Source organism: Pinus tabuliformis, chromosome 2_1, assembly GCF_031772625.1.
Source record: "Pinus tabuliformis cultivar Carrire ecotype Pingquan chromosome 2_1, CPIR1, whole genome shotgun sequence".
NCBI lineage: Eukaryota > Viridiplantae > Streptophyta > Pinopsida > Pinales > Pinaceae > Pinus > Pinus tabuliformis.
Window position 1 is genome coordinate 478878247 of NC_142299.1, and position 16454 is coordinate 478894700.

At 37.1% G+C, this 16454-nt stretch overlaps 2 protein-coding genes across 2 annotated transcripts in view; one reads left to right on the forward strand and one right to left on the reverse strand.

Moving 5' to 3' along the window:
- Positions 1-315: 315 nt before the first annotated feature.
- Positions 316-6542, reverse strand: LOC149200993 (uncharacterized). The gene is made up of 3 exons (XM_089399656.1): positions 6286-6542; positions 5982-6189; positions 316-3769 (listed from the first exon to the last, which is right to left on the reverse strand). Exons 1-3 carry the CDS (start codon positions 6433-6435, stop codon positions 399-401), a joined length of 3729 nt encoding a protein of 1242 aa, XP_089255782.1. The 5' UTR covers positions 6436-6542; the 3' UTR covers positions 316-398.
- Positions 6543-7425: 883 nt separating this feature from the next.
- The window catches only part of LOC149200994 (uncharacterized), a 51045-nt gene continuing 42016 nt past the window's right edge, over positions 7426-16454 (forward strand). Inside the window, 2 exon segments of the mRNA XM_089401156.1 lie at positions 7426-7698; positions 7791-7998. Coding sequence (XP_089257282.1) covers positions 7549-7698; positions 7791-7998 — 358 coding nt within the window. The 5' untranslated portion in view covers positions 7426-7548.

The following is a 16454-nucleotide window of genomic DNA, read 5'->3' on the forward strand; positions in this document are numbered from 1 at the left end:
TAAAAAAATTATTTAGCTAAACTTAATTTTAAAAATAACTTACTATTAAATTACAACATATCTATTAACCAGAACTTAAAAACTTGCACCAAAAAGAACAACAAAAAAGCTAATTCCATCCCCTTATAACATGTGTGAGAAATAGAATTAAAGTAAAACTCAACATATTAACCCTTTAATTTAAAAAAGTTTAATCACTCTGTAAGAGCATATATATTGAAATACAAATATTTAAGTTCATTTAAGATCTACAAGTCTACCTTCTACCTAATCGAAGAGAAACCTAATTTGAAAGCATATCTATAGTAACCCTTCACAAATTTTAACGATATCTATAATACCAAGTAAATACAACATGAGCCTACACTCCTTCAGGAACCTGTCTTATTTTACATGTTTTAGGTAGAATAGGAAGACAGAAAGCCCTCATCCTCTACGAACAACTGAAGATTTTTGCTCTGAAGCATGAAATCCACTGCTTCTGAGTTAAAGTCAAAAGCACATCCCAATTTAATTAACTCACATAGTCCTCCAACCAAATCTGGAAATTCTGCTAACAGACCTTGTGAGATTACCTCAGCAAAATTAGTGACAAACATCATCTTTGCCTTTTGGTTGTTTCTATCAGGAATCTGCATCAAAAGCCTCTTGGGGCTTTTCTCCCATCTTACCATAGCTGTTGTGTTTACTTTAATATTCTGTCCTGATAATAGAGAATATTCTACACTGAGTGGTTCTACCACTCCATACACAGGACACTCCATGAGAGGCTTGACAAGTTGATGTCTCTTTTGAGAGTGCAAATTGAAAGAAGGCTTCGCTAGATATGCAACACATACTCTGCATAACCCCATCCCCAATATCCCCTCCCCAAACTTAAGCTTCTGCCAAGAGATCCTCTGTTGCATAGAAATCTCAGTTTTGGTTACAGCTTGAGATATATTACGAACGCCCAGATGGTTATAAATGGAGAACAAAGAGTCCAAAGGTATTTGAGGATCAGAAGGGTTCGGGTGCCAAGTAAAATTTACCATTGGTGAACGTCCTTTGAATAATTCTTTAAGCTGCAAGTCGTCTGGGATATATGCTTGGGTTGCACTACTAACACGGATATCTCCATTATTTGTGCAGACAGGGACTTTACAGCCGCTTCCAAGATATTGTTTTGTGAGAGAGGAGGAACTCGACCACTTATGCACAATACGTTTCCATACCAGACAACACACTGATTCAGTTATTCCATGGTTACCATTTTCTCCCCAATCCCGCCACAGCAAGCAGTAGTCTTCAATTTGTGGATAGTTGGGTACGCGAAGAGACTTTGAAAAGAAATTGAGCAATTCTTCATCGTACCAGTTTTCCAGGATCTTCAACCTCGATTTGAAAAGCCCATTTACGTCATGAATCACACAGGATTCTGTCGGCGTCCATTTTTGCTCATTTGGAATCCAAATTGGTAAAACGCTAAATACAGAAGGCTCCCACTCTGAAACCTGGAGATAACTATATAGCCTTTTTATGGTTTTGAAATCTGTATGCATCTGAATATGATGATCAACAATAACATCGCATCCTCCTCCTTCCTCAGTGACCACTCCTATCTTTTCAAGAGCATCTTTGAAATTATGAATAGCATACCCATAGAATGCCTCGTCAATACAAGGAAGATCATCCTCTTCCAAATGCTGAGCAAGCCTCATTTTCGAATCAAACAAAAAGGACTTAGCAGGAGATTCGAAACCCCTGCCCGTTTTCAGCCATTTGCAATCTGATACACTCTGTTTAAAAGAGGGACGTAGCTTCTGGGAACTTATCCAATCCAGCAGAACAAATGCACTCTCCTTATCCAAATGATTGAAGGGAAAATGGGCATTTGGAGGGATTAGCTGTGGAATATCTAATGCACCAAGCTGTTGCTTAACGAATGAAACTAAATCTTTACCTGCTTCTGTAAAACCCCGTGCGCAACGAGGTAATGTAAGATAATATTCTGAGAGTTCAACAAAGTTTTGCCCAGTCCATTGTTGACTTCTCATTAACTTGGCCCACTTACTTATTGATGCAGGAAGGAGGATATTTACAGAACCATGTTGTCTGACAGTACCCCACCCATCCACGATAGGAATAGTCGAGCAAAGATCGAACAAATCTCGATCTTCGATGTACCTATTTACAGATGAAAAATGGAAAAAATGTGCAACATTGATAACAAGCTTACTATCTGTTGAAGATTTTACAACGTCCTGGAGCTGCTTGGCGAAACTTGAGATTGAAAGCTCTGTAATTTTAGGATACTCTTCAAGCCACTTACGCAGTTTCTCACCTTTGTTACCAGGCAACTCTACTATGGCCTTCTGAATAGGTTCAGGCATAAAATAGTGTCGGGCAGCACTTTGAAGCTCTCCAGACCATTGTGCCAGCCACGCTATGTGCGACCGCTGTGAAGAAAAATATATTCTTGTGCCCGGTTGATTATTTGATACCTTTGCCAAAGCTGTGTTGTTGGCAGACTTTACATACTTCAGGAAGGGAGTATTTTGTAGGTGACTTGAAAATACAGACTTCCAATGTTCAGCAATGAAACAAAGAAGTTCCACATATAAGTTTTCCGACAGACCATTCACCCAACCAGATGACTTAATGCAACCAGCATACCAATGATATGAAACATTCTCCACATTCAAGAACTTCAAGATATTAGAAAACTCAGGCTTATCAAGGCAGGAATGGACTATTTTGTCTTCTCCAGCCACGAAAGCGTCCAGGCTGCTCTGCCGACCTTGTTTTCTTGCTTTCTCCAGAATGCTTCTAAATGCTGACAGTACTGTCCGAGTTTCTGTTGGCCTACCGAAATCTTTGTCAACAAAGCTGGAATCGCATAAAATTATTTCGTCCATCCTTAACTGGGCCTGAATGCCAGTTCTTACTTGTTCCAGCTGCGGGTAATGAGGGGCTTCAACAGGGATGTATTTATAAAATTGAGATTTTGATGAAGGGGGCGAATCAGAGTGGACGAGAATATGAAATGCTGAACGAAAAGCTACCGGAATACAGTCTAGTATTCCCTGGTTCCATTTGTTGTCAAAAATAATACTCTCTCTGGAAGAAACCAGTAAGAAATCTGCTTGTATTAGAAACGGAAAACAGGTGACCATTTCTGTTGGAAGAAAAGCATAAATGCTGGGAGCTGTCATGTTTTCTCTTGTAAGGCGTTTATCAAAGGGGAAAGCCAGAGTAATCGCCAATGTTTCCAGGTCTTTCCTCTGCTCAACCTTGTACTTTTCTTTTACAGGGAAACGTTGCCTCCACATGTAATAGCTGGATTCCCCCATGGAATGTTTATTCTCTTCACCTGACAAATGCAGAGTGAAAGATTCACTGTCATCACTCTTAGAACTCTGAAATTCCGTCTCCCGTGAAACGGAGATTGAATTAATTTTGTTCAGGCTGGGATCCACATGAAATTCACGAACTGAAAGCTTTTTTATCTTAGACATGAACAAAATAACTTCAGGATGAATATTGGAGAGCTCTTGCTTCACAGCTTCAACCTTCTCAGGACGCAAAGGTAGAACTATAACAGTATTAGGAAGCCGGCACCCATAAATTTCTTCAATCTCAGCAAGGCTGGGTTTTCTTTCAATCCATTCTGGGACGATATATCCAATGTTGGCATCACGAGGAGGGACATCGTTGAATCTTATCTTATAGCCATTGCTGAAAATACAGGGCTGGTTTGTGATTAAAAATACGCTCTTAAATCCAATACCTTCAACCAAAAAAATATAATTAGATAAGTTAAAAATAACATAATTCAATCAGATATTTAGTCCAGTGCCAAGAGCACTTTAATCGGCAAAGTAATGTGTAATGTTATTAAGTATTATATAGAAATTCAAATTCAGATTCAAAGTTTCCAAGTTTAAATGATGGACGAATTGAAAAGGAAAAAAATTAGTATCAAATTGATAAAAAAAATTAAATATATTTAAAAGTTATACCCATGTTATTCCATATTACTTCATATTACTCTATTATCAGCAATTTTTTCAAAAGATGGGTACTTTCTTTAGAGATGGTTATTATCAGCATTTTCCAAAAAATGGATACTTTTTTTAGAGATGGGTGTGGTGATAAAAGATGGGTACTTTTTTTAAAGATGGGTGTGGTGATATATGGTGACCAAAAGTATACAAATCAGTGCAGAAAGCAATGTGTAAGTATATTTGTCTCTCTTAAAATAAAATAAAATATTCTCTAAATAAAATAAAATATTCTCTAAATAGAAAAGTAATGCAACTGTAATAAAAAAGAAAAAAATATATTGTATGCATATTTAATTTAATTAGTTGTCCATATGAACTATTGTTTGTAATTTCATGTAAAGTCATTAGTAATTAAAAAAAATATGAGTAAAATGTTTAGACCTTATGTTTTTCAAAAATATTCTATAAAATGGCTCAATACACATGTTATGTAATCTCTATATAACATTCAAAAATACAATTTAAAGGATAAAAAATTAGGCATTTTTTTTGCATTCTAAAATATGTTTGCCCGTAAAGAAATTTGATATCTCGGCTCATGTTAGATCCATGCTTAAAGAAATTTGATATCTCGGCTCATGTTAGATCCATGCTTAACTCATGTTAGATCCATGCTTAAGATGGATCTATGCTGGTGGTTAAGAATATGTATTTCCTCCTAAGAAGTCAAAGGTTAAAATCCAAAGGGAACTAGAGTATGTACACTTTTACAGACTCTAGAGACAGAACACTAACCTATACATGTTTCTCCAATGCAACCTCCTTCCCTTACCTTCTTTAGAAATGGTTGTGGTGAAATACAGTTCAAAAGTGTATGTGGTAAGGTATATAGTTTGTGTAAGCCTAACAATTAAGAATATATATTTCTTCCTAAGAAGTTGCAGGTTAAAATCCATAGGAAACTAGAATATATACACTTTTATAGACTCTAAAAAGAGGCAGAACAGTAACCCATACTTTTTTCTCCTATGTAACCTCATTCCCTTACATTTTTTAGAGATGGGTGTGTACAGTTTTACACCCATACTTTTTTCTCCGATGTAACCTCATTCCCTTACATTTTTTAGAGATGGGTGTGTACAGTTTTACAGACTCTAGAGACAGAACACTAACCTATACATTTTTGTCCAATGCAACCTCCTTCCCTTACCTTCTTTAGAAATGGTTGTGGTGAAATACAGTTCAAAAGTGTAGAAATGGTTGTGGTGAAATACAGTTCAAAAGTGTATGTGGTAAGGTATATAGTTTGTGTAAGCGTAACAATTAAGAATATGTATTTCTTCCTAAGAAGTTGCAGGTTAAAATCCATAGGAAACTAGAATATATACACTTTTATAGACTCTAAAAAGAGGCAGAACAGTAACCCATACTTTTTTCTCCAATGTAACCTCATTCCCTTACATTTTTTAGAGATGGGTGTGGTGAAATACAGTTACTAGAAGTGTATGTAGTGAGGTATATAGTTTATGTAAGCCTAGTAGTTAAGAATATGTATTTCCTCCTAAAAAATTACAGGTTAAAATCCATAGGAGACTGGAGTATATACATGTCTAGACTCAGACATGAGGCAGAAAACTAACCCATAAGAGTATATACACTTCTATAGACTCATAGATGAGGCAGAAAACTAACCCATAACTTTTTCTCGAAAGTAACCTCCTTTCCTTGCCTTCTTTAGAGATGGGTGTGGTGAAATTTAGTTACCAGAGTGTAGAGTGTATATGGTGAAATATATGATTTTCCTTCCTTAGAGATGGGTGTAATGAAATTTAGTTACCAGAGTGTAGAGTGTATATGGTGAATTATATGATTTGTGTAAAACTAATAATTAATAATATGTTTTTCCTCCCTAAAAAATCATAGGTTAACCAAAAAAAAAACTAGAATATAGAGACTTTTATAAACTCTAACCAAAAACAGAGCACCGACCCCTACCTTTTTCTCCAATGTAACCTCCTTCCCTTTTCTTCTTGGTAGATCTTCCAACGCTACATATAGAATCAATGTTATGTTTTTGAAATCCAATCTCATTGTTAAACACCAAGAGTGTATCAGTAGCACCCACTTCACATATATCCTTACTGGTAATTACAAATTCCAAAGAAGGTTCGACCTCAGATGCATACTTGTTATCCTCTGCATTCTGCAGTAAAACACCGTTTTTAAGGTACTGAAAACAAAAATGTAAAAGTACAGTTAAACCTATTAGATAATTTGAAGTAGGTTGCCTAGGAATTACCTGGATGAGTTCCATAAGAAAATGCACATCCTTGCTGTATAATTCAGCAGAGAGATGTTTCACCGCTTGGTGCAAATCTTCTGCAAGGGGATTATCAGGAGAAAACTTGGTCTTCCGAATGTGTTGAACGTGCATTCTCTGTGTCGCCATAACTGCACATGCAGGGAACTCCAACAACACCACTGTGGTAATGCAAACCAAATCCAGTAGCAATGTGCCTATCTCACTCAAATCTCTGGGGCAAACTTAAGCCCTTCACTGCATTATATTGATCTGTGCCATCGACGGATGCAAGGGTGGTAGTCTCTGTCGCAGGCAAATCTGCTTTACGAGGTATACTCTTTACTTTAACTTTATGCGCTTGAGATGGCTCTTTCTTCGAAATTTACAAATATGGATCACTGTCGCTTCACCTTGTCTGAAACTTTTTAGAAAATCTCTTAAATACATTTATTAAAAGTGCAGAAGTCTAACTCCATTAAACTCGTGGCCACGCCGGTTTACATCCATCGTTCCCAAGGTCTGACAACGAACCTAAGCAGCCGTCACTGACTTAATTAAACCAATCCATCGTTCCCAAGGTCTGACAACGAACCTAACCAGCCGTCGCTGACTTAAAATAAATAAATAAAGTATTGTTAAATAGGAAACGTTGAGTCGATCAAGAGTTTCGGTATCTGTCAATGGTTGGTTACGTTCGTTGTCAGACCTTGGGAACGATGGATTGATGTAAACCGGCCTGGCCACGAGACCTTTCCCGGCCGGAGCGCTGTCACGTTATTACCTGGCATGTATGTATGGTGAAGCCGATATCGGGTGCATTAAATGTCCGATAGCACGCTGGTTAGCCTGGTCGCCTAAACTTAATTTTCCATTGAAAAGTATGTGATGCTTTGTATAGTAATTAAACACGTCCAAAACCCATTAAGAAATATTTATGCTTACTTTTATTATTATTAATATGCTTCATTTAATTTATCACTTTTCAGTACAGATCTGACTCGATGTTTTTTTCTTTTTATTATTGTTATAAATCTTCCGCTCGACGCTTCCGAATAAAATATGCTTTCAAATAAATACAGGGTTGGTAAGCATATATCCACTTTCAGAAGCATACTAACGCCAATTCGCCTGTGAGATTATATGGTTTCAGAAGCATAGTAACGCGAATCCGCCACTGAGATTATCCACTCTATTCATTCACCCACAGTTCAATAGCTGCCAGTTGTTAGTGGGTTGCTTTGCATCACTGCACAAGCGGGTATGGCGACGCCTAGGGATCACATTGAACACATTCGGAAGACCAAGCTTTCTGCCGATAACCCGCTCGCAGAAGATTTGCACCAAGCGGTTAGACATCTCTCTGCTGAGTTATATAGCAAGGATGTTCATTTTCTTATGGAGCTCATCCAGGTATTTCCCAGTCAATTAACCTGCTTCAAATTATCAAATAGGTTTTATCTTTTTTGGTGTGCAATACTTAAAAAATGGTGGTTTGACTGCAGAATGCAGAGGATAACAACTATGCATCTGGTGTTAAACCTTCGTTGGAATTTGTAATTACGAGCAAAGATATCTGTGAAGTGGGTGCAACTTTTACACTGTTGTTGTTCAACAATGAGATTGGATTTCAGAAACATAATATCGATTCTATATGCAGCGTTGGACGCTCCACAAAGAAGAGAAGGGAAGGAGGTTATATCGGAGAAAAAGGTATGAATTTTTACTGATACTCTAATATGACTGTAACCCTATGCATCTCTGTAACCCTAGGCATGAATTCTAGATTTTGGTTTACGTACTAATTTTATGTGTATTTACCTTGTATTTTAGAACTTAGAACTCAAGCCTGTGACTGAAACGTATATTTTTAATAATTTAATTCACTCAAAATTCAAGCTTATTATTTGGATTTTATAATGCAAGCCCGTGACGGAAAAGCGTATTTTTCATAATTAATGTCACTCAAAATTCAAACTGAATTAAATTGACTTGGCTTAAATATAAAACATAGCGGATGAAATATTCCATTACCTCTGAATTAAATTGACTTGGCTTAAATATAAAACATAGCGGATGAAATATTCCATTACCGAGCAGGCATCCGTTGTATTTCTGGTCGCAGATGGCTAGCGTATTCAGAGACTGTAGAAACTCCACTCCCCCGTCCCAGTTCCATGGAAAACCCTGTCCATCGAAGATATAGTGCTCGTCGGGTTGCTGGATTCGAACCCTCGCTGACCGCTTGTTTCGAATTTTTGTTCTGCCATGGACCGAAATCCTTTCCATATCTGTAATAATATTTCTAATGATTAAAATTAATATATGCCAAAGTTGCGTATGGAAAATAGTTTGGAGGTGCACTGAAGGAGCTTTGACGGTAACTTGGAAGGAGAGGGTAGGCGAGTGGTATGGACAGCTAAGCCCTAACATTTAATTTACTAAATTTAAATAGCCTCTTATCAATTAGAAATATCATCAAATTGCTGGGAGAGGCTCGTACAGTCACGTTATGTAAATAAAAATAATAAAAGAATACAAGTGGTTATGTTTTAAAATAGAAATAATTTATGGATTTATGTGGAAAATAATTTATTTAAAAGAGAAATATTAGTATAAATTTATTATAACAAGTTTAATTAAAATTGAGAGGAATCAAATTGTTTTTCATTTTTAACCAACAAAAAAAATCATCTACAAAATTAATTTAAAAAATTTTCACTTAAAATATTAATAGAGAGTGAACTTAAAATAAATTAAACTAACATAAAAATATTTATTAAATATAACTAAATATAAAAATATTTATTAACTATAACTAAACATAAAATATTTTATTTATCATATTATTTTTATTTTTTAATTAAAAAAATCTGTATAATCTTTATATAAGATTTAGCTGGTTGTACTTGATTTCTGATAATAAAGTGATCTTAGTCCTTGCACATCATATCTCTATATCTAGAATTGAAATTGGCTATAAACTCTCTTATACTTATAGATGTTATAAAGTTAAAAGATAAAAGATGGAATTTTTTCATTAAGAATAAATATTTTAAAATAGAAAGTAGAAATTAAATATATTTTGGTCATTAATAATAAATTTTTGTATTATTGGAATATTTTATTTAATTACAATTATATTTCATAAAAATAGCAAATTATTTTTTTAATCTATTATATAATCTAATATTTTAATTTTAAATTCTTTTATTATTATTTATATTATAATTAAATTAATTAATTAATAGTATTGAATAATTTTAAAATAATGAAATTTGTTTGATAAAAATTGCTAATCCAAGAAGAGCAACTTAATCAAACATAAATTTGATATAATAACACAAATAATTTTCTTTCCTTCTAACAAAAATTAATTACATAGAATAGATATAAACCCTATTTGCATTTTGAAGAATCAAAATATTTGTGGCAAAATCAAACTTAAGTTCTTGTCCAAGCACAATGCAAGCATGTTTATACTCATCAAAATGATATATATATATATATATATATATATATATATATATATATATATATATATATTAAAAAATACAAAATTTATTATCATATATTGTTAATTAAAATTATAAAAAAAATTTAAAAACTATATTAAAATATTCACATTAACATGAACACATATATATATATTTGTATTGTTTCAAAAAAATAATTATATAACAATAAATGATATCATTATTCATGTTATGTTCTATTACGTTTTTCTTCAAGAGGATTTAGATATAGTGATTATGGATAAGCTTATAGATAATGCAAAATGATAACAACTATAATTATGACAATCAACAAAGATAGAGATACAAAAAGTAAAAGGCAAATTCCAAGTGACTAAATATAATATCAAGAGTCACATGAAGTAATTTAGAGCAGATTTCGAGTGTTGGTTCCACCTCGGGTAGGAGGTTTCATATCACATTCTATGTTATATACCTAGGGGGATAATATGGGGTACCAAGGGAGGTACCCAAGGTAATAATGTAATAATGGGATGGGCCACAGTAATAAATAAGGTGGTTAACCCATATCATGTAAGGGACCACAAGTAGTTAATAATAATGTAATGGGCCCATGGTATTAGTTGATGGTATGAGGGAACCATGGTAATGACCCATGATATTGTATGTATGAGGCCTATATAGAGGCTAGAGACTCCATGTCAAGGAAGAGAGTGAAGGATTATTGTATGAACATGCATATGGCTTGTGGAGTGTTCTCCTTCCTTAAGGAGTGAATGTATGGTGTTGCCCTACCTTAAGGGTTTGATATCAATAAAGAATCATTTCATATTATTTCTGGGTTATTTGCATTATCTTATATTTCCGAGTTAGATCTATAACAAGTGGTATCAGAGTTATAACATTCTAGATGGCTTTCCAGGTGAGAAAATCGAGCATCCAAACTAACAAGACATGAGTGTTTGTAATGTTGCACATGCTTTATTTTATTCAAGGAAGAGATTATATCATTGTGATCTTTAAGCTTCTCCTTCAAGACATTGTGCAAGAGTGTTTTCATTTGCTAATGGAGGGTGATGGAGCTCGAGTATTAGCTATGAAGTTGGACACCTCACTCGCCAAGGGTTAAGGTGTGGGAGATGAACGGTCAAAGGAGTCCAAGAGACGTTGGAAGATGAATCCAACTGTCACAAGAATGTATTATAAATATACATCTATGTTTATAGTAAAGGAAATTAATTGGTCTATCATTCATGTCTCTTCAGATTCCATGTGCGTCTAACATTTGTCTTCCCTTGGTGTGTCTAGGATTTGGAACCCAATTGGCTACCTCAGCTTGAATTTCTAAGTCAAAGTAGTCTTGGCTATCACTAATGGTCAAGGCTTCAAGTTTATGGATTTCCTCTGGAATTTATGGAGCAGTCATGTGGAAAATGAAATTGGCATCTTGGGTTGGGCTTGGGTTGGTGGTCGACCTTGAGGACCCTTGTCCCAAGATCCATGGAGGTAGTGCATTTGTTTTAGGGGCATATTTTACCAAATAATTAAGGGCTAGGATAGAGTTCTTCCCCAAAACACCCAAAAAACTAAAGGAATTTAAGATGAGAAGACCAAATAAAAGTAAAATCTAGGGTGGCATGGATTGCTAGGGAAGTCTCTGATGACTTATAAAGAAATTTGGCTTTTGAAGGGGGGATAGATAAAGTATTCCAGACAAGGTCCAATAACCACTGAGAGGCAACAACAACAAAACCACTGCTCACCCTTGCTAAGCTCAGAGAATTACATGCTAGAACCCACAAAATAGAAACAAAACTAGTGAAGATGTTGTCAAAACCCAAGGAATTGGACAAATAGATAATTACCCAATGTTGACCGACCCATCATACCTAAACCTATGTAGTTGTGAAAGTTGGATGAGGGTTGATGTCTCCTGATCTTGAAATGTCTGTCCTCTTGGTCTTCATTTGCACCCCAGGTGATACCTCCACTACTAGTCTTAGGCTTATCCCTTTGTTGTTTATTAGCATCCAATACATGAGTTGGGAACCACGAACCCATAATCTAAGTCTCTCAGAGTATCGGTGCATGTTGAGCCATGACCATAGGAAAAAGTCATCTCCTGTACCAGAGAGGAAACCCACAAATTTTGCCACAACCTTGTGTCTTTACTAGCAAATGTGAGCCCCTCATTGCATGTCACTCAAAGGAATTGTCCCACTTGCACAAAGGTATAACCTAGGGATACTAGAAAAAAATGGAGAGCAAGGTCTCTCATCCCATAGCACTAGAGTAGAGAGAATCTTTCATGAGATTGAAATTTGGTGATAATTATTTGCATGTGTTGCATGGGGTGGGTTGGCCATGCCATCACCTTTTAAATGCAATAGGAGGCGATGGGGTGGTGGGCTCCCCCTCCTCCAACATCTAGAATTCCAAAACCTTGATCGAAGATGCATGCTTTAAAAATTATATATGTGTGTGTGTGTGGAAGTTTTTTTACTATTTAATATTTTTTAATTAATTTATTAAATATATTAAAAATATTGTTACTTCCAAAATTTAAAGAGAAGTTGTGGGGCCATAAAGAAACTAAGATATTATAAAGAGGCTCAATTTCAAAAATCAAAATTACTTGTCTATATTCACGAGTGTTAAGAATTAATTCTCATGAGCTTCATAGTAAAACTGCCTTTGGTTTCTTACTAAAATGCCATGGGAAGAAAGAGTTTCACTAATGCTATACTAAGAGGGTTGAAGATGAATAACACTCTCTTATATTGCTAAACTCATATTCAAATCCATTCATTTTTTTAAATCTTTCTCACACTACCAAGCTTCTTGACATGTTAAGGCAACAAAACTATGATGGTATGAAAAGGCTTATCTCATATCTCTCTTCTAACATAGAAATAACATGTTGAAGAATTTCTATTAATCTCTTACCTTTTTAAGGTCATATAGACCATATTTGTCACGCCCCTACACCTGCGGTGATCTTCCAACCGCTTGTAGCGAGGTGCGGCACCACCGAACGCTTTCTTTTTAACAATACTACGTTTATGGACTACGCCTTATCTCAACATGAACATAGTTAGTTCATGTTTTTGCAACCGAGTAACAACATTATCCTTTATACTTTAGTGAAGATCATTCTCAATCATTAACCATGTACAATAAACCGAGAACATCAACAATAATCAAGTACAAAGGGAGGGGTAACTCCCAGAAAGTCTGCCCAACAATATATTATAACAGCTTCTTCAATATTACAATACAAGTAATGCTTGACAGTCTTCAAGCCAAAACTTAGAATAATTTACAACAAGGCATAGAACAGCCTTTTACACACATGTGCATTCTTGCACAAAGTAGAATGCTCACCCGAGCCACCTCTCTTACTTTGCCAAGTCCTGCACATGTTATCGAACCTTCACCTTTCAACCTGGATCAAAACTGCATGCCTGCACAAAGGGAGAGCTACGCATATCCCATGTGTGCTCCAATTTACCCCTGCGTAACTTGTGTTTTACCCCTGCGCAGATTTCAAGTGCGAAGTTGTATGATCGAATGAGGAGCAACCTCCCCATATATATACGCTTCCCATCATGGCACATAACCTTGGGCCGACATGTTAAATAATACCATGAAGCCCCCACATTATATCTTTAGGATGTCGGCTTGGTATATTTTGTTGCCCATCGTTCCATGCGTATAAACTCCTTGCATGCTCTCATAATATATGCGTTCACGTGTGATAACACTTAGCCAATTTTCGTGAGTTTTACTAACGTCGCAGGTTTCGTCGCAAGTCCTACCGCAGCTCGTCGCAATCGTGTCGCGCTCCATCGCAGCTCGTCGCAATCTTGGCTGTCGCGCGCGCCCATCGTGCGCCCGTGCCCGACGCCCGTCGCACCATCACCCGAAGCCCTGACATTCTCCTCCACCTGAAATCGTTGTCGTCCTCGACAACATACCGTCATCCATGATGTTGACTTCCCCACATAAGGCAAACATCACCGCAACATATGTAGAACGACTGTTATCTGCAGTATGTTTCCCATGTGTGTGTTTCCTCCAAAGTGAAGAGATCATCTCATCAACCAACTCTTGATGTGCCCCATTCAGGTCCATGAAGTCCTCTTCATCATCTGCAATGTGCCACCATCAATCATACCTGCTCCATGTGCTTGAGGGCTCACTGCCATGAGCAGCTAACAATGAGCCCATCTTCTTATTCATCTAAGAAGATGTAGAGGGAGCAGAGCCTGAGAACTCCTCCTCGCTAATCAATTCAATCCATCTATCAGGATTCTCAATCTCCATCCTTTGTAGATAAGCAACCCGGTCTTCCTTCTGGACATCCGGCCTTACATATAACTCATCATCATCATCCTCCACCAACTCTAACCTTCTTGTTAAGTCCAAGATGTTATCTGAGAGTGATCTAATGACCAATGACTGTTCCACAAGCTTTGCCTCAACAGTGGACAACCGCTTGTTCACCTTTTCCTTATCCTCCATTTGCATTGCTCCTACTTTACAATCAGGTCTTGTTGCACCAATGGTAGGCACACCAATGGGTACATCTTCCTTTCCATCATAGATGTAGAGCTTCTTCAAATGTGGCACAATCAAGGCATTGAATTGCTTCATAAACTCCATCCCCAATACAGCTTCATAGTCATCAATCCGCACTATAGTGAAGTCCACCTTCCCGGTCCATTCACCAAGTGTAGTATCCACCTTCTCAGGTATACCAAGAATGTCCATCGGAGGAGAATTCATTGTCTTCATTTGTGCCCTTGCCGGTACAAACTTTAGCCCAATTCTCCTTGCAATATACTCGTTCACGAAGTTGTGAGAGGCTCCAATATCCACCATACTGAGCACATTAGTACCTCCAACCTTCATTTGAACATACTCTAGCTTGTTTCATTCCGGGTCTCTCACTTCTGTAGTAGCAGAAGCACCAAGTATCTGCATCATCCCCACAGAAGTGTCGTTACCCTCATCATCAGATTATGCAACCGTAGCCACCTTTAGTTTAGATGGACAATTCTTCACCGTGTGTGGTCCTTCACATAACCAACACTTCAAAGGTTTCTTCATATTTGAACCATCATCTGATTTTGGAGTATCATCATTCTTCTTCTCTTTTGGCTTTTCGGACTTCTTCTTCTTGTCATCAGAAGTCTCCTCAAAGTGATCCACCATCCTATCAACTACAACAAAATCTTCTTCAAGTGTGTTAATTTTCTGCCTCCTTACTTCATTGTGTGCCCAAGGCTTCAATCCCATGATGAAGTTGAACACCTTGTCCTTCTCTACCATGTCATGAAGTTCTAGAGCTGCACTTGAATACTCTTGCTGGTATGCTTGTAGGCTTCCTGTTTGCTTCATGTACTTGAGTTTGGTCCTTGCTTCCCATGTGTCATCTTGAGGACTGAAGTGGGTCTGCAAAGCCTTCTTCAAGTCTTTCCACGAAGTGATGTCATTAGCATTGCCATTGGCAATCTGATCCACCCTCCTTCGCCACCACATCTTAGCATCTTTTGTCAAGAACTGAGTAGCTACCTTGACTTGTGTCTCACCATCAACCAGGTTCAACCGCTCCAAGTACTGCTCTATGTCCCACAAGAAGTTGGCAAGAATTGTTGCCTTCCTTGTTCCATCATAAGACTCCGGTTCCTTGACCTTTACATGAGGCACTCCTCCACCTGAGTTATGCCCCACGGCCTTCTTCACAACCGCAAGCTCATTCTTTATATCTTCAAGAGTCTTCTTCAAGTTCTCAATTTCTGCAAGACTTTGATCCCTTGATTCCTCAACCTCTTTGACCCTTTGTTCAAATTGTGCACACCTAAATTCAGTGTACTCATTTTGTGTCTGGAGCTCTTTATTTTGTATTCGAAGTTCATCGAGTTTCTCTTCAAAAGAAATCTCCATATTTTCTACCTTTACCAACACCCTTTCAATGAACTCCATAGGAGTTTCTTTGCCATCATGACTAGACCCGGCTTGAGACCCAGCTTCCATCTCGATCCGCTTCTTCTTCCTTTGTGATCTAGTCTCGACCATTCAACAATTCCACCAAGTATCCTACAACCTGAACCAACCCTTGTTCCACTTTGTGTGAAACGGTTTCCTTCACCTGCAAGTACCCTTACCACTGCCACGAGCAACCTTTGCTCACCAGCTCTGACTGAGCTCTGATACCAACTGTCACGCCCCTACACCTGCGGTGATCTTCCAACCGCTTGTAGCGAGGTGCAGCACCACCGAACGCTTTCTTTTTAACAATACTAACGTTTATGGACTACACCTTATCTCAACATGAACATAGTTAGTTCATGTTTTTGCAACCGAGTAACAACATTATCCTTTATACTTTAGTGAAGACCATTCTCAATCATTAACCATGTACAATAAACCGAGAACATCAACAATAAGCAAGTACAAAGGGAGGGGCAACTCCCAGAAAGTCTGCCCAACAATATATTATAACAGCTTCTTCAATATTACAATACAAGTAATGCTTGACAGTCTTCAAGCCAATACTTAGAATAATTTACAACAAGGCATAGAACAGCCTTTTACACACATGTGCACTCTTGCACAAAGTAGAACGCTCACCCGAGCCACCTATCTTACTTTGCCAAGTCCTGCACACGTTATCGAACCTTCACCTTT

Coding starts and splice junctions, on each gene's coding strand:
- LOC149200993 (XM_089399656.1), bottom strand. CDS start 6,435: ATGGCGACACAGAGAATGCACGTTCAACACATTCGGAAGACCAAGTTT. Junction 6,190..6,285: donor TTCTTATGGAACTCATCCAG/GTAATTCCTAGG, acceptor GTTTTACTGCAG/AATGCAGAGGATAACAAGTA. Junction 3,770..5,981: donor AGGTTACATTGGAGAAAAAG/GTAGGGGTCGGT, acceptor TTTTGGTTGAAG/GTATTGGATTTAAGAGCGTA.